This window comes from Saimiri boliviensis, chromosome 15 (assembly GCF_048565385.1).
Source record: "Saimiri boliviensis isolate mSaiBol1 chromosome 15, mSaiBol1.pri, whole genome shotgun sequence".
Classification (NCBI taxonomy): domain Eukaryota; kingdom Metazoa; phylum Chordata; class Mammalia; order Primates; family Cebidae; genus Saimiri; species Saimiri boliviensis.
The window spans coordinates 72,222,309-72,248,913 of record NC_133463.1 but is presented as its reverse complement, the minus strand read 5'-3'; the positions used below and the strand labels follow the sequence as shown (position 1 = coordinate 72,248,913).

The 26,605-nt window shown below is 44.7% G+C and overlaps 1 protein-coding gene across 2 annotated transcripts in view; it reads left to right on the top strand.

Annotated features, from left to right (window-relative positions):
- Positions 1–3,747: 3,747 nt before the first annotated feature.
- FBXO32 (F-box protein 32) overlaps positions 3,748–26,605 on the top strand; it is a 42,854-nt gene continuing 19,996 nt past the window's right edge. Inside the window, exons 1-4 of one of the 2 annotated variants that reach the window (XM_074387105.1) lie at positions 3,748–4,091; positions 10,632–10,744; positions 12,234–12,283; positions 13,496–13,588. In XM_074387105.1, coding sequence (XP_074243206.1) covers positions 3,976–4,091; positions 10,632–10,744; positions 12,234–12,283; positions 13,496–13,588 — 372 coding nt within the window. In that variant the 5' untranslated portion in view covers positions 3,748–3,975. The remainder of the gene's footprint in view (positions 4,092–10,631; positions 10,745–12,233; positions 12,284–13,495; positions 13,589–26,605) is intronic. The other variant, XM_003933734.4, reaches the window with a different exon arrangement.

Here is a 26,605-nt window from a genome sequence, read left to right as displayed (position 1 = left end):
AGTACAGTGGCGAAATCTCTGCTCACTGCAACCTCCACCTCCCAGGTTTAAGCGATTCTTCTGCCTCAGTCTCCTGAGTAGCTGGGATTACAGGTTCTCACTACCACATCTGGCTAATTTTTATATTTTTAATAGAGACGGGGTTTCACCATGTTGGCCAGGCTGGTCTCGAACTCCTGACCTCAGGTGATCTGCCCGCCCTGGCCTCCCAAAGTGCTGGGATTACAGGTGTGAGCTACGGTGTCAGACCCATTTGTTGATTTATTGATGTAAATGTACCATGTACCAAGAACCTCGTTAGACACTGTGGCACTGAACTCCTAAGACACAGCCCTTCCATCAAGGAGCTCACAGTCCTAAAGGGGAAGAGAAAACACACAAAAAAATCAAATACCCAGCATGTAATCTGGGTAATATGTTGTACAAAACTGCGCAGGAGAGGTAGTAGCTAAGTGTCTAAGCAATGAAACACACAGCCGTGGTATACATACCGTGTATGCTGCACAAACCATTAGGCTGCACGAGATCCTAGCCAGTCTGTGCTGGGCCTCGTGAAATTCTGTGAGTATCTACATGTCACTCTGTCTTCAGCTTGAAGCTATAATTATCACTGATATTTTGCCTTTGGCAATTCTCAAATTCTGAGCTATGACAGAGCTTCCAAGCACAGAGTCTTTGCAAAGTCAAGGCAGCACCTGATGTGAAGGTAACTGTTCTGGACATAGTCTAGCAAATTCTTAACCTTGAAGGGTCCAGCATTACAAAACTCCCCAGTAGAAACCATGTGTTTAAATAAGTGGCAGCTGAGCATGGTGGCTCTTGCCTGTACTCCTAATGCTTTGGGAGGCCCGGGCAGGAGGCTCACTTGAGGCCAGAAGTTTGAGATCAGCCTCAGCAATATGGCAAGACCCTATCTCTCCGAAAAACTTTTTTTTTTTAATTAACCAGGCATGGTGGTGCATGCCTGTTGTCCTAGCTGCTCAGGAGGCTGAGGCAGGAGAATCACTTGAGCTCAAGAGTTCAAGGCTGCAGTGAGCCATGATTGCACCAGTACACTCCAGCCTGGGCATCAGAGCAAGACCCTGTTTCAAAAAAAAAAGAAAAGAAGTATCAAGGTAGCTTTTGCATGGTAAGAGAAATCTAAAGCAATCAATCATACTTCAGAAGAAGCCTACATTAAGACATGATAGCAACAACTCTGGGGATTTTTTGAGGAACAGAAAGCTGAAGGACTAGAGACAAACACTAAGGCTTCCTAAGATTACTTATCAGACAAAAGACAAGGATAAAAGTAATTCTAATTTCCTATTTGTACTTGAATTTTAGAAGTTAAACATTCACCAACTTTGAGCCACTCAACTCTTTATAGTAGTCAGCTATTGACACATTATGTATAACAATGGCGTGTAACAAAAAAAAAATCACAAAAATCTCAGTGGCATTCAAGACACATTTATTTCTTGCTCACACATCTGTGGGGTCAACTGGAGTATCTGTTCCACATGTCACATCCTGGGACACATGATGCCACTCAAGCCACTCCAGGAGCAGTGGCTACTCAGGGTATGCTCTTTTCATGAAGCAGGTGAGCACAGGAAATGTCAAGACCAAGCCCATACATCAGATCCTCTGCTCACATCACATCTATCAGCATCCTAAAGCCAGTCACATGGCCAAGCCCATTGTCAAGAATTAAAAAAATACACATCACCAAAAAGTGTGGGTGCATGACACTACCGGAAAGGAGGGAAGAATGGGTACCAATAACTCATCTACCACTGCTTTTAAACCATACTGAAAGGTAGGTATTATTGGCTCCATTTTTTCTTGACAGTTGAGTAAATGAGGCCCTAAGAGTTTAAGTCATTCATCCAAGGGAGGACAGGTAGTATGCTGCTCCAGCAGAATTAGAATTCAAATCTTCTACCTTCTGGCCATCTGTGGTTTCTACAGGGATGTAGTTAGCTTAACAATACATAACAAACACACATCTTTAATAATCACATCCCAGCCAGTCATGGTGGCTCACACCTGTAATCCCAGCACTTTGGGAGGCCAAGGCAGGAAGATCACTTGAAACCAGGAGTTCAAGACTATTCTGGGCAAGATGGCAAAACCCCATCTCTACAAAAAAAATATTTAAAAATTAGCCTGGTGCATTGGTGAGTGCCTGTAGTCTTAGCAACTGGGGATCAGGGACTGAGGCAGGAGGATTGCTTGAGCTGGGGAGGCTGAGCTGCAGTGAGCCATGATCACTGCACTCCAGCCTTGGTGACAGAAGGAGACCCTGTCTCAAAAATAATGATTATAATAATAATCACATCCCTTAATTATCCAGATACCAACTCCCTCCAACAGAGACCAGACCCAACACTGCCTCACTTGTTAGCACTATCACAGTGTTTAACATTTGCTTAGAACTTCCGCATGTTTTACAAGCTTTTTTTTTTACTATTACCACACTAATAAATTATTTACGGTGGGAAATCTAAATCAGAAAGCTCTGGCTACTTGAAAACAAACTTTATTAAAAACATCTTCCCAGTCCAACATGTAGCCTCATAGGGCACACACAGTTTCTTTGCCTGAGCCTTAAAGATTATACCGAGTCAATGGAAGGGATGATACTGATGGCTGCGGAGTATGGAAGAATCACGTTTGAAGCTGAAGGTAGAGCATGGGATTTTTAGTCTGCTGCTGCTGCCCTATGCAAACTAATTGCCAAATAGACCAGGCTGTAAAGCATCGTAACTAGAGGTGATGAAGGGCAAGAAGCCACCCTCATGCCAGCAGCCTCCCATATCCATTCACTTATTCACACAACAAATAGTTGTTGAAGGCCTGCACTGGGCCTGGCAGGGTGCAGGGGCTGAAATGCCTCCGGAACAAGACAGACCAGCTCTCAGGGAGTTTCTACTGCAGAGAGGGGTAGATTGTTACAACAGCAACAGAAAGTAAAAGCAAACGGGGTAGTTTCAGATTGTACTGTAGTACTGGCCCTGGGTACATCACTTAACCCCTCTCTTAGAGTGTTCGGGTGGTGGGGCGGGGCCGGGGGGGGCTGTTCTTTTTCTTTACTCCCACCCTGCGCGAACCCTCTCCTTCCCCTTCTTTGCCACCCTAGGGACAAGCCTGATGGAGGACTGGTTAGTGACAACTCGGGCCCAGGAGGGCTGGGAGGCTGTCCCTCCTCCCCCTGCTCCAACACCCGCGTGCCAGGGCGGGGTCCGGGCAATGAGTGAGGCCAGGAGGCTGCGCCCCCTACTCTGCCCCGGGCCATGCGTTGCGGGCCCCAGCTCTGCAGACGCCCTTGGAGGCTGCTCTGGCTGCGGAGGTGGATCCTGACAGCTCGGGGCAGGAGGAGGCTGGCCTTGCTCCCCACGCCCACCTAGCAGAGACCCAGACGCAGCTCCGGTCTGCTCCCTGCACCTCGCCAGCCCAGGAGCTTCAGGAGACCCGGGCGCAGCTTTCCGAGCACCTTGCCTCGCTTAGGGGCGGCGGTGCCCTGGGGGAGGGGAAGGCGTGCGGAGGTGGCAGGGGCGGCGAGGGACCTGGCCTGGCAGCGCCGCTTCAAGTTTCCACCCGCGCGGTTGTGCAACCGGGAGGGGAGCGGGAGCCGCGGAAAACAAGCCGAGCCCATAAACAAAGCCACGTGGCCTCCCGGCCTGGGGGCCGGGCTAAGAGCAGGCGGCTCTTCCGGCAACAAAGAGCCGCGGCCGGCGGCGGGGATAAATACTGCAGCGGCGACAGCCGCGCAGCACTCCCGGAGCCCGCAGCGCCCGAGACCCGCCCCGCGCCCGCAGCCCCGCAGGGTACCCCGCGCAGTTCCGCTGCCCCGCCGCCCCCACGCCAGTTCCCGGCCGCCGCCCCCGTCGCAGGCCCCTCACCCTGAGCATCCGCCCCGGGTGGCGCGTCCCCGAGGCCGCCAGGCCGGTCCCGTCTCCCAGTCCGCCCCGTCCGCTCGCTCTCGGTGCCATGCCATTCCTCGGCCAGGACTGGCGGTCCCCCGGGCAGAGCTGGGTGAAGACGGCCGACGGCTGGAAGCGCTTCCTGGATGAGAAGAGCGGCAGCTTCGTGAGCGACCTCAGCAGGTGAGGGGACCCGCCACCAACTTCCAGCCCCGCGACACTGACCCGGGCTGGTCTGGGGGCGCAGGGACGGCGAATGCGGGGCAGGCGGGGCTGGAGCGGGCTGCGGAGGGAGACCCTGACCGGGAGGGTGGGACTGCCGTGCCCGCATTTTTGCAGAGGTCTCCAGAGCACGGGAGACGGGGAATCCGGTTTCTCTTATTGTTCAACGTCGTTGTCCCCAAGTGGACACGACTCCTTACGGAACACCTGGTCCCTCTGAGAATCGGACGACATTCACGGGTAGTGTCCCCGAACGCTCGCTCGGACTTAATCACACAGCTTTAGTGGTCCCTGCTTTAAGGACCCCAGAGTCGCTCACTTTGCGCGTTTTGGGGCTCGGGCGGGTGGGCTGAGCCCCTTCACCTCCTTGTCGCCGGGTTCCCAGCGCCGAAGCGCGGTGGACGCGACCAGTGACGGGATGCGATGCGGGTCCCACCTGGAGCGCTTCCAGGCCCTGCCCAGGCCCGGGCAACCACGAAGGGGCCGGGAGGATGAGTAACCAGTAAGGGACAGCCAGATGGTCCCTGGGGGAGCTGCTTACTGGGCGGGCTGCGGAGGTGCAGAGGGGGCTGGGGGCAGGAGATGAAACTCAACAGCGCTCTGCTTCTGGGAGGACAGGGCTTTTGCACCTGTTTCCTGGTGGCCCTCTCGTTCGGTCTGCTTTGTATAGAGCGTGCACTGTTGCCAGGGGTGCCTGTCAGCTGCGGAAAGCCTGCCTGGCCTGGGTGAGCCTCTGGATTGGAGGTCTCATCTGAGCCCCGTGATCTGGTGGGAAACTTGAGGTCTGCTCCGCTCCCCTCTCAGCTTGGCTAATTACGCCAGCGCCCGCTAATAAGTGAGGTTGCCTGGAATTTGTCAGCCCCTGACCTCGACAGTTGACTTTCAGAGACTCTTACCATTTAGCCCGGTGGTGGTGGTGGTGGGGGGGGGGGGGCATGAAAGTGATTCCAGAAAGGACTGGTGCAGCCAGGGTCACCCCTGGGTGCCTTTTCCTGCCGCCTTTGGTTAAAACCATGGGCCCCTGCACTCTTAAATTGACTTCGATGGAGAATTCTATTTCTGGGCCAGGTTCCCACTTACTGAGATTTACCACTGGTTGCTTGGATAAAGCACTGGCAATAAATTTAGAGAAAACTATCAAGAATATGTGGTTATTTTGGCAGCTCGGCCTCCCGTGCCTCCCATTTGTTTGCGATTTGTAATGCGTCAAATTCCCATTGTCTCACAAAGTAAAGAAAGACATTATTTAATCCTGTAGTCTGTCCGGAGAGACCTGAACGTACTAACCGCCAGCATATAACCATTTATGTTGAAGTTACTTGGAGGCAGTCCCAGAGGAGTTTAGTGATCACCATAAGGAAACCTTATTTACACAAAATCAGGCAATTTATTTCCAGAAAAGACCAACTGCTATTGACAGACTGTGTCTTTTATTGACTGGAGTTACCAATTATGCCTGAATTATTCCCTCAACGAAATGGGAAACTTCCTTTCTCCTTGTTCATAAGGACAATGATCTAATATTTTGGTCCTTTATTTCTGTATACAAATTCAGGTACTTTCTATAAAGGTGCAGAAAGGGTCTGAAGAGCCATGTTAGAGCCGCTCACCCAAATATAATTGCAGGTTGCTCCTCAGCGGGGAGCAGATGATTGGGTTCAGCAGGAGAGGGTTTAAAATGTAGGGTCCTATTCATACTCACCTACCTGGGAGGCTGAGGTGGGAGGGTCACTTGTACCCAGAAGTTCAAGGTTGCAGTGAGTCATGACTGCGTTCCAGTGTGCCACTGCATTCCGGCCTGGGCCACAGAAAGAGACTCTATCTAAAAATAACTAAAAATTTAAAATTTATTTTAAAATACCCTATACCAGCATCAGAAGATAAACTGGTGTCAATCTCCTTTAGAAATAGTGATATCTCTCTCTTCACAGTATAGAAGACCTGAAGATGGTTTTAACTTACCACAAAAGCTTAGACTGGGCTGGGATCAGGTGGCTTCCTGCACAGCCCCCCTCTTCCGTGTCCCGTTCACTCTTGGCTTTCCTCCCGTTTCACACCTGAGCTGGAGCTGTCACCTCCATCATTACCGCAAATAGTCATTGATATTCTGACCACCTGTGGTCCTCTGAGTCAGCGTTTAAGAATCATTTGGTAGCCTCCTAACAAAACAGCTGGCTGTTTGTTTGCAGGGTTTTTTTTTTTTTTTTTTTTTTTTTTTTTTCCAGCAACTGTAAACAATCCCTTCCCTACTTAGCACGAGAAGCCTGCCAACTACTTAAAAGCAGTTGGCCTTCTGTGGTCTAGGTTTGTCATCTCAGATATCCTCACTGTTTTTGGTCTTGGTGATGTTTCCCTGTGAAGTCAGGTTTGGGCTGCATGCCTGGCGGCATAGGTGAAGCTGAATGCCTCTCCTGTTCTGAGAAAACAAAAGGTAGGTCCTTAAGCAGGGAGGAACCCTGAAACAGAGGACTGCAGAGACATGGTAGACCGACTTCTCTGATTCCATGGACCATTCTGTGAGCCGCCCAAACAAGAGCAAGGGATGAATGAAGGATGTGTTGGGCGGTTTTCATCCTGGGGCTGTTGTTTCGTGTTGACCAAGGCTTGCCCACACAGCGTACCCATTCTGGACTCAGCTGGCCACCCTCTCTGTGGCTCAGGACTCCATCCTCCTCCAATGTATGTTACAAATCCAGTCTCAGCCATGTGCCCAGGAGTGAGATCACAGGAGGATTTAAGATAAGCTTAAAGCAAAGAGCCCTTCTCAAAAATGTTGACATTATATAAAATACAAGGGGAATGGCAAGTGTTAAATACGGTGGGGCAGATTGAAAATGCAAGGAAAGAGCTTGGCGTGAATGGGGATGATCCAAGAATGCTTCAAGGAAGTGGTGGTTCAGGCGCCCGCACAGCCCTCGTCAGCAGCCACCCCCTCGCCGCCCACCCCCAGGATGAGTAACCTAAACTGTCTGAGCCTCTGTCAGTCTTCTCTAAGCCTACACTTCTGTCATTGAAAACTGACTCAAATCTTGCTTTACTGTATAGCTAAGGCTGGACCCAGAAGCAGGAAGTTTACCTTGGTGCCTGGGTAAAAATAATAGTTAAGATTTTATAAGAGCTTACTGTGTGCCAGACACTGTTCTGTGAGCGTTATACACTAGGCTGTTTGTTTCACCAGAGCATTCTGGGTACTAACCTTGTGAGTCTGGTGATCTAGAGATGCATGAGTCAATTAGCGTAGAAATCTCACTGGCTTTAATCAGGGCTCTGTAACTACAATTAAGCCTCTTGGGGCACGTCACAGCTTTCTTAAATGGTTTTTATTGCAAATGAAATGAAAAATAGGGCTCCATTTTTTTTTACATTCCCTTTATCTGCTGCCAAAACCATCTTATTTATGGTCTTATTTTGAAATTTTTTTAAAGTTGCTTTTAAGTGTCTTGGTACGTGGTAATGTGGGGTTGGGGTCTTTTTCTTATTCTAGACCTGCACCTATAAAAATCAAGATTAGTAAAAAGTGACACAAAATAGCAATTTGCTGGCTAGTATTGAATTTTGTGAAGAAAGCAGCCTCGTTGAGGTGGTTTTGCTTATTAAAAAAAAGAATCCAATGCTACAATTCCTAAATGGTAGTGGTTTTTCTTGTTAAAAATTTCAGTTGTAATTTTCCATTGGCTTTGCATTTCCTTGAAAAGGACACAATTGGACTCTCAGAATAGCCTCTAACTGAATATATTATTGCTTAAAAGAAAACATATAAGTAGGCAACACAAATAAACCCCATAGCCCTTCTTTCCAGGCCCTACCTCCAGAATCCAAAACCTAGTACCAAGTGAAAAGTATAGGGTTTCTCTTTGGTTCAAACTTTTCTACGTTCTACAGTGAGAGAACATCATCAATTATGTAAAATTCTTTCTAAACTGGCTTTTGAAATGAGTCACTCAGCCTTAAAGCAGGTTATTGTAGCTTCTGAGGAAAGTGAGTGCGCCAATTCCTTTGAAGAATGTTTTCAGTTGGAAAAGAATAAGATGAAATATAAATATTTGAACTTGCAAAGTAATGATCATAATCTACAGTCCGGGCTGGGCAAATCTGCTGCCGGACCTTAAATGTTGTCACTGAGACTAAGACAGCCTCATTTTATGATACTCTATATGTGGATTTATACTGTAGGTTTTGGTTGTTGGGGGAGTGTGTGTGTTCTTTCAAAGTAAGCCTTCATGTGGTATTTTTGCACACAAAATGTTCTAGCTTTGCTTTCTAAAGCTGTTCTCAGCTGTGGTACATCGTGGACCACTCAAATGACCTTCTATCTTTTGCTCTTTTTTTCTCGGCGTTGATTGAAATGTCTTAAGTTAGCCTCAGGGACTCAGTTCTGCTCTGTGTGCTGTCCCTCTTTTCCTTCTGACCTTGGAGCAGATAATCAACTGGTCAGTAATTCTGTACCCCTGTAGTCATGCAAGTAGACAGAAACACACTCATGTGTTATACAAAGCCTGGCCCAAAACACTCAACCTTGGCTTGCTTCTGAAAGTGCTTCTGAGAGGACGTTTCTGCAGGACTCTATCTGAAACCTAAAAATATCCCGTTTCCCTGAATGAACAGGAGAACGCTATTGAGTTTAGTAGGAAACTCAATAAATGGTATGAAACATGGCCTTAAGAAGGAAGATTAACAAATGATTATTTATCAAGTTTGTCCTGAAAGATCTAGAAAAGCAGCACTGAGTATATTGTTAGAGATGTCGCATGTAAGCATATTAGCAAGATACTTATCCCATTCGAAGTGCTACTTGAGAGACTATTGTCTTAATAACAAAAAGATACTGGAAATTGCTTCAAATCTTCTCTTTTCTTCTACCATTTACACAATGCCAAGGAAATAGAGAAGTGCAGATGTACATAATTGTACCCAACAGATGTATATGCAAAAAAGATAGAAATCAAATTACACTTTAAATTCAGCAGAGAAACTCAGAAAATTGAAGGAGTAGGAAATATCAGTAGTATAGACAAAAAAAAAAAAAAACCTAATTTAGGTTTTACCAGTTGGCATTATAAGTCCTGTTTTACATACTTCGTGGGGGTTGAGGGAGTTGGGAAACCTATCTTATCATCATACCTCAGTATTTCTCCCGCATTCTTTCTGTGGAAATTATTCAGAGATTTACTTGGCGGTTACATTGTATAGTACAGGCGTCCCCAGACTTTTTACACAGGGGGCCAGTTCACTGTCCCTCAGACTGTTGGAGGGCCGCCACATACTGTGCTCCTCTCACTGACCACCAATGAAAGGGGTGCCCCTTCCTGAAGTGCGGCGGGGGGCCGGATAAATGGCCTCAGGGGGCCGCATGTGGCCCGCGGGCCGTAGTTTGGGGATGCCTGGTATAGTAGAATAGCTCATTACCCCTCAAATGATCGCTCAGCACACTGAAGGAAATAAGCGCCCACATTGAAGCTGCCCATCCTTCAAAGACCTGTGAATTAGGCAGGGACATCCAGTGTCTGTTCAGCCCGTATAAAGTTATCAATTATAAGTTTACCTTGTTTAGTCAAGGGTCTTCACCTCGCAGCATGATGCCTAGTGTGTGTCAGTCCAGGCACTACCTAAAACTTAAGCAGCTAGTACTCTGCACTAAGCAGCTCCTAGAAATGGAGTTTATAGGTCAGATTTTTGTAAACATGATCATGTTTTAAAGACATGTTAGGAGGATGCTACTTAAAAGCAGCTTGGGTCTACTTTAAATGGATGCATTGTGTGGTATGTGAAGTTTATCTCAATGAAGCTTTTTTTTTTTTTAAGAAGCAGCAGCAGCTTAGGGTAGATGCTTTTGCAAAATGAAGGCATTGTGTAGAACATGATGTCAGTAATCACCCCTCCCCCCATTCATCATTTTTGTTTAAAGTAATATTGTAGTTCTCTACATTGCTCTTAGTTGAAGAGTAGAGTGCTGTATTTCAAATTACAATGCAAGGCACTGTTAGGGAATTCAAAAGAAGTAGAAGCCCCCATCCCTGCCTTCCACACAGATGCGAAAATGTTTCCTCCTGAAGGGGAAGTCTGTGCCTGTATAGGTTTTTTTTTTTTTTTTTTTTGAAACGGAGTCTCACTCTGTTGCCCAGGCTGGGATGCAGTGGCATGATCTCAGCTCACTGCAACCTCCACCTCTGGGGTTCAAGCAATTCTCTGCCTCAGCCACCATGCCCAGCTAATTTTTATATTTTTAGTAGAGACAGGGTTTCACCACTGGGCCAGGCTGGTCTTGAACTTCTGTCCTCGTGACAGGAGTCACGACCTCCTCAGCCTCCCAAAGTGCTGGGATTACAAGTGTGAGCCACCACCCATGGCTGACTTATTTTTCAGTGATCATTTTATTGTTTTATCTTGTTTGAGAAGCCTGTATGTTTGTTTGTTTTATAACTCACTAAGTTATTTATAGAAACAACTCAGGTTCATGTATAGCTTTTACATCTCATCTTCTTTGTCTTCTGTTATTCATAGTTACTGCAACAAGGAGGTATACAATAAGGAGAATCTTTTCAACAGCCTGAACTATGATGTTGCAGCCAAGAAGAGAAAGAAGGACATGCTGAATAGCAAAACCAAAACTCAGTGTAAGCCATTTGTTCTGAACTTAAGAAAAAAGCTGTTTGAAGATAGTTATGATTGGTTCTTGTAGGGAAAAAAAATAACACCTCCCATGTCACACATCTGCCTCAATGTTTTACTGTGTCACTGACAAAGGTTACTGGGATCCTAACACTCAGACACCTGGCTGTGCATTTTACAAGCAAGATTAACATGTTCTTTATAGTCTTGTTTATAAAAGTCAGTTGCTAGTTGAGGGCTTTTTTTCCTGCTAGTCATTTGTATTTGACATAGGTTATTTTATAGTGATATGGTCAGCCAAATCAGTTCCAGTGTGTACTTTTATTTTGAACTGTTTCGAGGCTTTGAAAATAGATTTTTCTCCCTCTTTCCTTGTATAAATCCTATTAATATTTCTAGATACTATAGTAAGTCTCAGCAGAGAGTATAAAGTTTTGTTAATCAGCAGTAATTATAGGTTATTTTATCTGTAATGCATGTTTTCTTCATGCTATCTGTTTGATTTCTACTTTTCATGGCCTTATATAAGTTTCAGGTTTGGCATTTAAAATAAACTTGTACTTGAGTATTAGTGGGTTTTGTTTTAATTTGGAGCTTTGTTAAAAAAAAAAAAAAAAATTTTTTTCTTTGAGACAGTGTCTTGCTCTGTCGCCCAGGCTGAAGTGCAGTGGCATGATCTCAGCTCACTGCAACCTCTGCCTCCTGGGTTTAAGCGATTCTCATGCCTCAGCCTCCTGAGTAGCTGGGATGATAGGTGCCTGTCACCATACCCAGCTAATTTTTGTGTTTTTAGTAGAGACGGGGTTTTGTCATGTTGCCCAGGCTGGTCTCGAACTCTAGGGCTCACGCGATCCACCCACCTCTGTTCACAGCATGTGACTTATTCTGTCAAAACCTAATTTCTTTTAATTTCTTTTGTTTTTGGAGGTGGGAGACAGAGTCTCCCTCTGTCGCCCAGGCTGGAGTACAGTGGCACAATCTCGGCTCACTGAAACCTCCACCTCCCAGGTTCAAGTGATACTCCTGCCTCAGCCTCCCAAGTAGCTGGGATTACAGGCACCCACCACTACACCTGGCTAATTTTTATATTTTTAGAAGAGATGGGGTTTCATCATGTTGGCCAGGCTGGTCTCAAACTCCTGACCTCTAGTGATCTGCCTGCCTCCACCTCCCAAACTGCTGGGATTACAGGTGTGAGCCACTGCACCCAGCCTGTAATTTCTTAAGACATAAGGTTTTAGAAAAAAATAATAATTTGGAGCTTTGGTATATGAAATCTGGCTAGCACAGATTTAGAGTGCTTCAGACAAAGCAACTGATAGTGTCAGTATTTCTACACTGCAGAAATGAAGCACTTGAAACTTCTTAGGTTGTTAGTAGAGTCATTATCTTTTTTGTCAATATTTTTAAAACTTTGGAATAAATGAAATGAAATGTTTTAAATCTTGGGCATGTTGCAAATGTTAAAGCTGTGTATTCTTTTTGTGCCTATAGATTTCCACCAAGAAAAATGGATCTATGTTCACAAGGGAAGCACGAAAGAGGTGAGCCTCTATCCATTTACTAAACAGTCATGCTAAGCCTTGTCCCTTCCTGATAGCATCGGGAGGAATATGGTAGGGAGGGCAATTGCTTCAAATCGTGAGTGTCTTCTTGGACGTGGGATGTGGCAGCTATTAGTCTACTATCCAGCCAACCATCAGAGTTTGGGACAACAGAGAGAAAAAGAGGCAAAAGACACTAAACGGACCCTCTAGTCATTGAATGAGATTATGTATGTAAAAGTGCCTTATAAAGATTCATGTGCCCATCTCAAAGGTATTATTATATTGTCCTGGGTTTTGTCTCAGGGCAGTGTCTCCCTTTTCTTCTAAGATGTCTTTGGGCTTCAACTCAGTTAAATTTCAGTACTGGAAGGGCTAATCACTAAATATAGTAGAAGTTGCCAGTGCCTGCTCAGTGACGTGGAAGGGGACAAGACATAATAACTGCATTTGTATGGCACTCTATAAAGCCCTTTTATGTATATTTTCTCTCCATGTAGGCATTTGCTAAAATAACTGGGATATAGGCAATATGGAAGAATTTCTATCACTGTCAGGGACCTTGGCAAACATCTAGTTCTCTCTGTGATTTAAGGCCCAGAGGAGCTCAGTGGTATTCCCAAGACCACCCAGATACGCTGAGCAGAGCTGGGACTGTGAATCAGCACTCTATACTCCCAATTACTCATGCGTTCTTAGGTGAAAAGATCAAAACTTCTTTCGCTTCCTCTCAAAACCTTAAAAACACTTTTGATGATCACAATGAGAAAAGCACTATTGGCATAAGGCAAGGTGGTGACACAGTTGACTCAAGTAGGTATAATTCTCTTCCCAAGAGTACGTTACTGTCATCAACCATCATGACCTCCCATATCCCATGTCCTGCTCCCAATCTCTTCTTAATAAGCAATTACTTGTTTTTCCAGACTAATGTGTGGAAAAATCATAAGCAAGGTCCCAAATATTATAAGTCACAAAAAGGGGGATTTTAACATGTGAGGGGCTGCCTGAGGCAGCTGCTGGCTGGGTTACCCATCTCAGTGGCTCTCAAGGGCTTGTGAGTAAGGGAAAGAAGCCAGTGCCCCAGTTCACCTAAAATGGGCATCAAGCTTATTCTGCAAACTCCGCTTGGGTTGTTCTAACTGGCTCATTCTGACTCAGATGACCTCTGCATGGCAGGAGTAACTTCTGTGCCTTTGTTTCCACGTTCAGCGTCATGGATATTGCACTCTGGGGGAAGCTTTCAACAGACTGGACTTCTCAACTGCCATTCTGGATTCCAGACGATTTAACTACGTGGTCCGGGTAAGTCTTAAATGCCTAAAGGCTCATCCTGGCTCCTTCTCAAGTTGAATCATCTCTTTGGGTTGTCTTGAAGTAGTTTCCCCAGAAAATAACTTTTTAGGACCCTAAGAATTTTGAGGCAAGCAGAAGACTGATCCCTCAATCTCTTTCTTTTCTTTTCTTTTCTTTTCTTTTTTTTTTTTTTTTTTTTTTACTTTTTTATTATACTTTAAGTTATTTACACATGTGCAGAACATGCAGGTTTGTTACGTAGGTATCCACATGCCATGGTGGTTTGCTGCATCCATCACCCCGTCATCTACATTAGGTATTTCTCCTAATGCTATCCCTCCCCTAGCCCCTCACCCCCGTTATCCCTAATCTCTTTCTTCTTCAACATACTTCAGGTTCTTAAGTGGGTCCTACTAGGATGTCCCTGAGATTGGCCAGGATGGGCAAGGGCCACCGTAATACCCCAGTGAGTCAGTTAGTGAGCCTCTCTCTTGAGGTGAAACTTCACACCAAGCCCCTTTCAAGCCCACCCTGAGGATACAGGGGAGCGTGTCACAGGCAGCACTGGCCCTGGCCACAGCCTTAGCAAGACAGAATTCAACAGGAAGCAAGCCCTAGAACACTCTGGCCTATTTCAAAACCCTGCCCTATGACTGTTCTCACTGTCTCCATCTTGTCCTACTGCAGCTGACTCTGAGGGGGGCCCCGAGGCACTCTCAGATGAGGCCACAAAACTGGCTGAGTTAAAGTGGGTCACTTCTACCCCCATGTGATAACAGTATTCAGTCCCGTGTCCACCTAAAGCTTAAAACTGCTTGTTTTGGCCGGGCGCGGTGGCTCACGCCTGTAATCCCAGCACTTTGGGAGGCCAAGACAGGTGAATCACCTGAGGTCAGGAGTTCGAGACCAGCCTGACCAACGTGATGAAACTCCATCTCTACTAAAGATACAAGAAAATTAGCTGGGCATGGTGGCGCACACCTGTAATCCCAGCTACTTGGGAGGCTGAGGCAGGAGAGTCACTTGAACCCGGGAGGCAGAGGTTGCAGTGAGCTGAAATCGTGCCATTGCACTCCAGCCTGGGCAACAGGAGCAAGATTCCATCTTAAAAAAAAAAAGAAAAAGAAAAAAAAAATCTCTTGTTTAGATCTGTTGCTTTCCATTTTAAACCATATTTTGAAATAAAAATAAGTTAATAAGCTTTAACAAAATATTAATGATGAAGGTAGTAAAGCGAATCAGTTTAACCATGGGATATGGGACTATCACGTTATTGATGATTTTTCATTGGTATACTGTTTTGTTCCCCCTGCCCACACTCAACGCTCCCTTGTGTACTTTTGTCAGCAGTTCAACCTGGGAGGTAGCAGCTGTTTGGGTTTTAGGCTCCGAAGTAGGGAAATTTCCCCCTGTGGGTGTGGGTTGGTTTGGTTTTTATTTTCTTTTTCCTGGGTTGTTGTGCTTCTCAGTGCCATGTTACTGAGTCAGATGATTGCAGAGGCTCAGCCAGGGTGATGACATTCAAGGCCCCTTGAGACCTGGATCCTTCACCTGTCATCTGGGCAGATGCAGGCTTGGCTGTCCAAAGTGACCTGATAAAAACCCAGGCCTGCAAGGAGCAGGTTAGGAGCTGTGAGCTGAGCCTGTGACCACATGAGCAGGTCCATTCACTCCAGCTAAGCTCTTCTTCCAATCCAAAAGGGATAAAAATAAGACACTTTCTTGGGTGAAATGGTCATGCCATTTAGTGTGACTTTGCAAGTTCATGGAGGTCACCTAGTCCTCCTAGGGCCCACAAACTAGTCTACACTGGTTGGACACAGGCCCAGAATGATCTGGAAACTTCCGTTGCTAAGAATACAAATAGTTTCCATCTTCTAGGTATTAGAGGAAGACACTTAGATCTGATGTCTTATTACAAACTGATCTTCAAAATGGTCAGTTTTTAGATGGTCTTCCTTTCTGCCTGCTTTTTTTTTTTTTTTTTTTTTTACAAGAAATAAAGCAAAGGAACAAGCATGGGGATAGTGATCATCTATTTCATGTATGTTAGTTTTCACCTTTTATCTTTTCAATAACCCTATAAAATGTGGTGCTTTTATGATCTCTCTTTAAACAAACGGCCGTACAGCAAGATAAAATGACTTGTCCACGGTCACAAAGGGATGAAATCAAGATTTGAAATCTGGGCAGTCTTAGAGTCAACACTTTTAACTGCTACCGTAAGTTCTCTGTGAGCAGAGGATCTGAAGTAAAATGGCCTGAGGGCAGGTCCCAGCTCCACTGATTTCAAACTGTCTCAGCCTTCCTAAGACTTGGTTTTCTTCTCTATAAGAAGGACTTACCTCAACTTTCCAGGGTAGCTGGGGAAACTCAGTGATATAAACAGAAGCACTTTGCAGCCTAGAATCTACTATGCAAAGTCAGCCACTAATGTTTATTATTGCCTACTTACCAAAATTATTCATTTCCCCCTAAAATGCCTTTTCAATTGAGTTAATTAAAATGTTTTCTACTTTTAAAAAAACAGTTGGCGAATCTGACCCTTGACTGAGACTCAGCACAGCGAACACTAAGAGTATCTAATTGTAAAATACATCGTGGGCATTTTGCTTTAAATAATCTAGAAAACCTGCTGAATGCTTTCAAAGTTGTTAGGTTCAGAAATAGTGGAAAAATATTTCTATTTTGCAAAGAACAAATTTTTCTCCAACACTATTAGAGACCTCTGTAATTTGAGAAATAATATGTTATTTTTATAAAGAACTTAAAAACATTTTAATGATAGCCACTGTGTTTTGAGGTTTTCCTTCTTAGGAACTCAATATACTTCTCATAAATTCTTATCCTTAAACCAACTCTGCAAAGTAGCTTGCCAGTATATCATCCCCATCTTCTACTTGACCTAATAGTGTTTAAATGCTACAATGATTACTGGTTTCGCTAAGGAGCTAAACCGATTTAAGGGCCATTTGGAAAAAAAAAAAAAAAAAAAAAAAAAAATTTTAAAGCCTTGAGAGCCAAATACATTTTCTGAAAATCTGTTATATTCATGCTGGTTGCCATCTTCCAAAAAAGACAGGCAGAGGTAATAAAAGAGATGGCTAACACTACTATCTCAAAATGTTATCATTTTTATCACTCAGCATGAAAATTTCATGGAATGTTTCAAGTCAGAAGATTTTTTACTATAACTTGGAAAGATGTTTATATAACATTTGTACATCATTTTCAGTGGCTTCAAGCTATATTTTTTGGCCCTGCTCCCTTCTCTACGCAGCCCCAGTGACATAAAGACAGTTCTAGCTATGTGTTTTAAAGATTTCACATCTCTAGAAGCAGCAACCTGCCGATTTGTGGAAGGACATTTAAAAAATAGTTTACCCTACACTTCAAGACCAGTACATTTTGGAAATTCTCATGGGGAGCTAGAGAGGATTCCAGAGGCTGAGCCAGTCAGACTGGAGGTTTGTAACCGTGAGGAGGTGAGTGCCAACCAACCAGGTCACAGAGAGGTCAGAGGATCAAGTGAGACTTGAGCATCAAGTCAACCCGGAGAAAGTTTCAGAGGCCACTACCCACTTAACGGCTCTAAAGTGAGCCTGCTATGACCCCAGTGATCCTTGCACATTTGAATCACCTTTGAAACTTGTTAGACTACAGAAGCCCACCTCTAGAACTTCTGATTTAATTAATTGAAGGTGGTACCCAGGCATTGCTACTTTTAAAATACCTGCCTGGTGATCCCAACCAGTTTTCAAGTTTACAAACCAGCTCAGAAACTACTCTGGAGCCTAGATATTACACTTTGCATATTAAGGAGAATTTTTTAATGAAGTGCCCTGAGACATTAAGCTCTAGGTATGACTTCTCGGGCATGTACTGAGGTCCATCAGGAATTTAGTGATGCAGAGGACGGCCCCTCCTCTATTCCAGCTCAGAGTTTGAAGCTTCTTTTTTGTGGTGCCGTCTGCAAATCGATCACTTTACTTCTCTAAACTGTAAAACTAGGATAAGCATACCTGTATTGAAGCATTGTTATGTGAATGAAAAAATAAAATGTAAAAATAAAGGCAACGGGTGTGAAAGTGTTACATAAATTTCAAAATGCAATGTAACTTACTTTTCAGAAAGTTAAGTAGGATTGTAGCATATGCAACCATCTTTCAAGGGTGATTGAAATTTGAAGACTCCATTCATAGACCAGATACAGTTGGGGGTAGAGATTTGCCTATTTGCAGTGGGATTTTTGAGGTCCTTAGAATGGTTATACATTTTTTAAATGTATAAGATGGAATTAAGATAAAAACTGGGCAGTACCTTAAAAAATATGACTTTAAAAGGGCAGAAAACCAACTGTTATAGAGTATCTGTTATTGCTGAGTACTGTGTAATACAGAGCTTGAACTTGAACTCAAACATATATTCCTCTAAAACCTGTATTATTTTCTCCAGGCCCTACCACTAGCCAGTGTGGGAAATAGATAAAATAGATATGACTCTGCCTTGAAAGTCTGTAGCAGGGGCCGGCAAACTTCTAGCCCTCAGCTTAATAGCCTGCCACCTGTTTTTATATGCCCCATGAACTAAGAATGATTTGCATGTTTTTCAATGTTTTAAAACATTGAAAGGAGTATAATATTTAATGACACATGGAAATTATGTACAGTTCAAATTTCAGTATCCGTAAAGTTTTATTGGAACACAGCTATGCTCATTCATTAGATATCGTCTATGGCTATTTTTGTGCAAAATGGCAGAGTTGGGTTCAGAGTTGAGCGACAGAAAGCTTATAGCCTGCGAGCTTAAAATATTTACTATCTGGATCTTTACAGAAAAAAAAATTATTGCCCCCTGCCATATAGTCTAACTGATAGCCTGAGAAGTATGCATTAAAAGAAGTTGGGGTAGTGGCTCATATCTGTAATCCTAGCACTTTGGGAGGCCGAGGCAGGTGGATCACCTGAGGTCAGGAGTTTGAGACCAGCCTGGGCAACATGGAGAAACCCTGTCTGTACTAAAATTTCAAAATTAGCTAGATGTGGCAGCACATGCCTGTAATCCCAGCTACTCAGGAGGCTGAAGCAGGAGAATCACTTGAACCCGGGAGATGGAGGTTGCATTGAGCTGAGATCACGCCACTGCACTCCAGTCTGGGCAACAGAGGCTGTTGTTTTAAAAACTCTGTCTCAAAATATATATATAAGATCATCAAAGCGTGTTGCCACGAGCTGTTTATGATGATCCTGGGCACAACTCACTCACCCATCTGTAAAATGGAAATCATGACACTAGCACCCTGCTCCTAGATATGATGAGGGCTAAATAAGCTAGCCAGTTGATATGGGTTAATCATGTGTAGTAAGAAGTTTATAAACACTAGTGATGGCTAGAAAAGGAGATTGGACAGACTTGAGAAGAAGCTTTGAGCATGAGGCTTCATTATCTAGTACGCAGGAGGAAGCCATTGGGAAAAAAAAAGAAAGAAAAGAAACAGAGTACCTTAGCCAAGCAGTGGTGCCAAAAGTCATGACTTCTAACAGGCTCTGGTATTCCCAGATGCCATCAACTAGCAAATTATAAATCTGTTACACTGTGGTTTACAAATTCCATCTTTGTATATCTATACCTTTGATAGGCACAGTCAGGCTGTAGAGTAGGCAAATGTTGTAAACCCATGTTACAGGTGAGGAAGCAGAGGCCAGGGAACTGGGTGGTTTGCACAAGGCCTGCCCAGGAAAGGATGTGGAATAAAGGCAGGACACCTGAGACTGCTTCTCCGACTCTTGCTTCCGTGCTCTCTCCTTTTGACTGAATTGCTCAGAGGGCAAAATGCAAAATGGAGCCTGCCTTTTATCATCACTAAAATATTTGCACACATACTCTCACAGGAGAAGGCCTTAATGCCAGAATGACCTTTGATCACTCCTAGCTCTCTCTATGGGATGAGAATGAGCCCAGCTATACAGTAACTGTAGCTGCCATTCACAGCCCAGGAAGGTCATGGAGAACTTGAGTACCAATTTCCTCACTGGAGTAAACTGACCCATATGTGCTAGTGGACCAAGAAGGACGAAGAGAAGCTTGCAACCCCAGTTTCTTTGTCCCCCTGCAGCAGAGCATCACGACCTAAACTGATGTATGTTCTTGTTTTTCTCCTGCATTACCACCCTAAGTGTATTTGAATGTTCCCAGCAAGTTACTGCATTCCTACCACCCCTGAAAGCATTTTCCAAAAACATGTTTTAGTTTAAGTTGACTGGCGGTTTGGCAAACAAAAGGCTGGAATATGGCACGATGAGTCAATTTTAAACCCAATGGCTTAAATTAAGGGCGTGCTGTTGCCAAGCCCTTGGTGGGCCTTCATGTGCATCAGCAGCCTGGCCCCTTCACACAGGTTCCTCTGCCACAGTGACTTTGGATTCACTTGAGGCTGTACAGGTGGTGGCCTTCCTCTGATGGAGGGTGGCCCTGGCCACCTGGGTTTCAAACTGGCAGCATCTGGGATGGAGAAAAGGCCAACCACTGTAACAGCAATAAAGTCAAAAGAGCAAAGCCACGGGCCCATTTGAAAATGATGTGCAGGGCCAGGCATAGTGGCTCACACCTGAAATCCCAGCACTCTGGGAGGCCATGGCAGGCAGATCACCTGAGGTCGGGAGTTCAAGACCAACCCGGCCAAGATGGTAAAACCCCATCTCTACTAAAAATACAAAAATTAGCTGGGCTGGTGGCACACTGCTGTAGTCCCAGCTACTCTGGAGGCTGAGACACAAGAATGCTCGAACCCAGGATGCAGAGGTCATAGTGAGCCAAGATCAGGCCACTGCACTCCATTCTGAGTAACAGAGGGAGACTCTGCCTCAAAAATTAAAAATAAAAATAAAGAAATAGAAAAAGGAAAAGAAGTGATGCACAGAAATGAGTGCGATCCCACCCTTCTGAAACTTCATAGCATATCTGCCTCTACCACAACTTGGTACTGGGGGCATTAACTTTGAGGGTACAGGGTGGATCCTTCAATGACTGGTAGTTAAACTGCTAGTGATTTCACAGGGGGAAGTCTACATCTCTTGAGATTTTTGGCTTTAGAAGTGGGGGACACTCACAGACAGGGGGACATGGCCACAGAATTGGAGGGGGCTGTGCAGAAAAAGGAGGCCACCTGAAGAAGTGGGAGATGCCCACATCACCCCAGAAGTAGGAAGGAACCCACAGAAATGGGGGCTTCCAAAGAAATGGGAAAAGACAAAGAGACTAGAACATATGGGCCTAATAGTACAAAATAACTTAAGCATGCACTCTCAATTTATGCATACTCATAAATTCACTTATCACTCATGTACCTCTAAAAGATGCCAGTCATGATGTCTACCCTGAAGTGTTGCTATGAGAATGAAATTGAACTGCAATCTGGAAAATGCTATAGAACCGCGCCTGGTATGTGATAACATTCAATGAGTGGAGTAGTTGTTGCTGTTGCTGTCGTCATCAGTGTTAGGTGCCTTATTCTCGGCATTAGAAAATACACAAAACCAGAGATTAAAGATGACATAAAATACTGCAATTTCTGTTTTATTATTTCTCTACCTGATTTTCTTTCCAGTACCACTTTGGAGACTGCTGGATCAAAAGTGTGCCCATTTTGTGTAATTTTTTTTTCCTTGAGGACTTGAGATCTAAACCTATACCTCCAGTATCCCGGCAATGTTTTGTAACAAAATTCTATCTAAGCATCTAGGTTCCATCGGGGGCTTATATCATGGGATGTGCCAAATTGGGCAGGTGAGCTGGGTTTTCAGTGCCAGTACCACTGACCGTTTCTCATCCAAGGAGAGATGCTCTTGAGAGTATTTACACTGTGCTCTGAGTATCTGGGCCCCAGAATCTGAAGGCCTCATGAATCCACTAAAGGACGAGGTCTCCCATGGCAAGGAGTGGGAATTGACCGCATCCTCCCACTAGGTCTGCATACATGGCAAATTGCTTCAAGTGAATGCTTTTGAATCCCCATACAGGTATTTCTGTATTGGGCCTGAACACCCAGTGTTGCTGTAGCCACTTGAGAATCATATCAGATCTGGCCCCTGCTTGTCAGGTACTTCTGGGCTACTCTGGGGGACAAAGTATAACTATTCAAATGGCAAGTTGAATTAGTACAGTCTAGGAACATTGGAGATGGCTTCTTGAAAGAGGTAGAACCTGAAATTCTCCTTCTTTGAAGGATGGCCAGGATTTGGCCAGATGGTGAGGCAAGTGGAAGTCTTTGCAGGGACAAGCGATGTAAGCGGAACCTGGAAATGGGAACGAATGACTGTGGGTCAGGGGCCAATGGCGATGTGACATTCAGCCTCATAAAACCATAGGGCAGAGGTAAAGGTTGCTGGAATAGAAGGGAGCTCAGTTTAAGGAAGATCACCAAGCCAAACATCGCTGTTCAGATTGATGCAATGGGGAATAAACTGCCATTGTCAATTTACAAGTAACCAAGGCCAGGTGTGGTGGCTCACACCTGTAATACCAACGCTTTGGGAGGCTGAGGCAGGTGGATCACTTGAAGGGAGGAGTTCGAGACCAGCCTAGCCAACATGGGGAAACCCCATTTCTACTAAAAATACAAAACAGCCGAGCATGTTGGCAGGCACCTGTAGTCCCAGCTACTCAAAAGTCTGGGGCAGGAGAATCACTTGAACCTGAAAGGTGGAGGTTGCAGTGAGCTGAGCTCACACCACTGCACTCCAGCCTGCACAACAGAGCAAGACTCCATCTCAAAAAAAAGTAACCAGGATACGTGAAAGATGAAGTGGCAAGTTTCTGTCTTCTGAGAATACAATTAATGCATGTAAACTTGGCTCTCCTTATTATTTTAACTGCCTCCGTTAGAGAGCTGTTTCACTTGCAAATAATATTTACCCGATCTTGACATGCCTGCAGATTATTCATGTCGCTGAAATGTTTTTCTCTTTCAACCTGTCAGTGTTCAAGCTCAAAGTCAGCACAAGACTTTCCAGGTTTTTAATCTCTGTTATCCATTGAGTAAATAAGGGTCTTGGAAGTGCCCAGCACTCAGAGCAGGGAGAGGCACTGCCTAGTGTAACTAAGGGTTTATTCTAGAAGATGCAGTCTTCCTATAGATGGGCACTCGACTTGGGTATTGAGCATGTGAGGCACAGCAGGGCTGCTTGAGGCTGGACTTGTTTCTGCCTCTGATAACTCTGGGAGATTTTCCAGTCAGACATATACCTCATACTGCAGCACCCACTGTCATATGACATAGAGGAATCTGGGGGTAAACTGTGTTCTTATTCTTAACAATTCTCTCTGGAATGATAGAGTACGCTTAGGCAACAGCCTTGTGGTTTTGTCCTTTGAAACTAACAGGTAGAGGAAGCTGCTATTTTTGTTGATGCTTCTGAAAGCCCACATGTTTACTGTCCCTCCAGACCTCAGGCTGCTTGCCCTTCTGGAAAGGGATCGAGATATGTTTACATTCTAAGTCATTGACTCCTAGGCCCATGCCATCCCCAGGGCATCAGTCTGGAACCAGTCCCCATATAGCCAGATGGTCCACCATTGACGTGGATATGTCATTTGACCATCATGAGCCGCCTCATCTATAGCAGGAGGAAATTTGGGTAAACTGTTTCCTGGATCCCTTCCAGCTATAACACTCTTAGATTAAAAAAAGACAAATGTATGTTAAAAAAAAAAAAAAAAAAAAAAAAACCACTATTTTCTGGGGGCAGAGGCTCACACCTGTAATCCCAGAACTTCGGGAGGCTGAGGCGGGTGGATCACAAGGTCAGGAGATCAAGACCATCCTGGGCAACATAATGAAACCCCGTCTCTACTAAAAATATAAAAATAAGCTGGGCGTGGTGGCACATGCTTATAATCCCAGCTACTTGGGAAGCTGAGGCAGGAGAATCTCTTGAACCAGGGAGCCAGAGGTTGCAGTGAGCCGAGATCACGCCACTGCACTCCAGCCTGGTGACAGAGTGAGACTCCATCTTAAAAAAAAAAAAAAAAAAAAAAAAAACATGCACACTATTTGTTGAGTGCTTACCATGTGCCAGGCTCAGGGTAGAGTGGGAAACAGGACAACACTTGCTGTCTTGAGGGTTCCATCCTAATTAGCCAATCAGCAAGTAAGTGAACAAGACCAATTCAGATATGCATAAATGGAACAATAAAGAACGATGAAACCATCGTAAGGTAAAGACGGCAACAGGGAGGTTTTCACATAGGATGGCCAGGGCAGGGCTCTCTGAGCCCAGGGCAGGCCACATTTGAACTGAGACCTGAGAGGTGGGATGGAGCCGAGAACGTAAAGATGTGGCAGAGGCAAAGGCCTGGAGGTGAGAATGAGCTTGGCCTATTCGAGAAACCAGCAGCCTGTGTAGCCAGGGCAGAATGAATTTATGCAAATTAGGCTGGAAAAAATGCAGAAACCAGATCAGGGAGAACCTTGCCAGTCATGGTAAGGAGCTTGAGTTTCTTCCTATGTGCAAAGGAAAGCCATTTGAGGATGCAAAGAAATAACGTGAACTGATGGATTTTTAAAACGATGAATGTTATGCTAAAATAAACTGCAGGGAAGAAAACGTAAGAAGCCTGCTCTTTACACGAGTGCAGGGAGCTAGGAGGGAAATCTCCCTTCTGCCCATTTATCTTGCACACACCACTTCAAACTTTAGTTGATATCCGCTCCGAGATTTGCTATATGATGTTGCTTGCAACTAGATGTTTCTCCTACTCATTGCCTCCAGAACTAGCATGAGCCAAAGCTGAAGGGCAGGATGTGGTTTCATCATGCGGTGACCACCATCCCTCCTTCCAGTAGCTCACAGCCATTCCTGGTACTGCACGGCTCATCACTGCAGATCCTGCCGGATGCCCAAAGTGCCCACACAATAATGACACCATGAAATTCCAGAGGAGCCGAGAAGCCTCCTCCTCCTTCCCCTTCCCTCCCCCTGCCTCTCTTTAAACATAGCCACAAGTTACTGGCACCTGGACTAAACTTTGCCCAGTCGAAAACAAGCAGCCACTTCCAAAGAAGACATTTTCCTCTGTTCTCTTTTTCTCTTGTGGCTAGAGGCAAAGAATCCAATTGGCTAAGTCATCTTTGTACACAGATTGCTAGATACAAACCTACTTTCCTAGCCACACAGCTCTCCTAACACAAATAAAACCAATAAATATGGGTTACACGTGATGGCTCATGCCTATAATTCCAGCAGTTTGGGAGGCTGAGGTAAGCAGATCAGCTGAAGTCAGGAGTTCAAGAGCAACCTGGCCAATATGGCAAAACCCAATCTCTACTAAAAATACAAAAATTATCAGGGTGTGGTGGTGGGGGCCTGGAATCCCAGCTACTCAGGAGGCTGAGGCAGGACAATCACTTGAACCCAGGAGGCAGAGGTTGCAGTGAGCCAAGATTGCACCATTGTACTCCAGCCTGGGTGACAGAGTGAGACTCTGTCTCAAAAATTAAAAAGTTTAAAAATCGGTAAATTCTGCTCTCTTCACTACCAGTTCCATCCATCACTACCTAGTAGTTCTGGGCCTGTAGAGTGATGCCAATATGGAAAGTAGACCCAGTGGTCTACCCAAAGCAATTGCCTCATCCTAAATGTGCTGTTAGCACTTTCTGGCCATTATCGTACCCTTAATATTAAAAGTTGATTACCAGTCACAGCATGATATATAAAATTTCTAGACTCTGTTTCCCCCAAACATAACAATAAATGGTATTGCTCCCATTTTTGGACTAAAATTTGGCCCTCCATGTAAATCGATTAGGCTTGACAACCTGAAGTCCTGAAACTATCAGAATACATGTTCTGCCAGGCACAGTGGCTCATGCCTGCAATCCCAGCACTTCTCAAGGCTGAAACAGGAGGATCACTTGATCCCACAAGTGCAAGGCCAACCTGGGTAACATAGCAAGACCCTGTTTCTACAAAATAGAAAAATTAACCAGGTGTAGTGGTGTGCCTCTGTGGTCCCAGTTACTTGGGAGACTGAGATGGGAAGATAGCTTGAGCCTCAGAGGTGAAGGCAGCAGTGAGCCATGACTGTGCCACTGCACTCCAGCCTAGGTGACAGAGTGAGACTCTGTCAAAAAAAAAGAAAAAAAAAAAAGGAAGGAAGGAAGGGAGGGAGGGGAAGGAAAGAAAATGTGTTCTCTGTTAAACATATCTGGGCTCAAGTCCTGGCTGTACCCCATTTGCTACTGCTGGTATGGCTTTAGATGAATACTCCTCTGAGCCTCAATACCCTCACTGGTTAAATGGAGAACCTACCTCATTGGGTGGTTGTTGAAGATAAACAAGATTATACCTGTGCAGTGCTTAGCGCAGTTGATGACACATAGTAAGCACCTTATTGTTGTTAGCAAAATAAAACTCCACGGTAGATAACACGATGCAAGTCATAAAATGTATCAGCATTAACTTTTCTCAACAGATAGGGTGCTATTAAATGAATCACCAACATAGTAAAATGACAGAGAGGACTATTCCATCGTAAAAGCATTTATGCATTTGTTTGACAACAGGCACAACTGAAATACAGTGATTCTGAAGGTCTTTAAAGGTGTTGTACTTTGCCCTGTTGACTCACTATTTCCTGACTGGCAATAATTTTACTTAGTAATGCTCTGTGTTATGGTAAAAGCTAATGATAATAATGTATCGAGTGTACCAGGCATGGTTATAAGTGCTATGTGAACACATTTAATCTTCACAGCAACTTTGAAGTAGGTACTATTACTGTGTATATTTTACAGATGGGAAAACTGAGGCAGGCAGTTCGCCTCTGGAGCCCTCATTCTTAAACTCTATGATATATACCAGAAACTCTATGATATAGCCTAGGTGCTAAATCTGGCCCTCCACCTGCTTTTTTAAATAAAGTTTTATTGGAACACACGCATGCCCACTCATTTACACATTGTGTGGAGCTGTTTCTGTGCTATAGCTGCAGGGTGGAGTAGTTGCTAAAGAGACCATGTGGCCCACA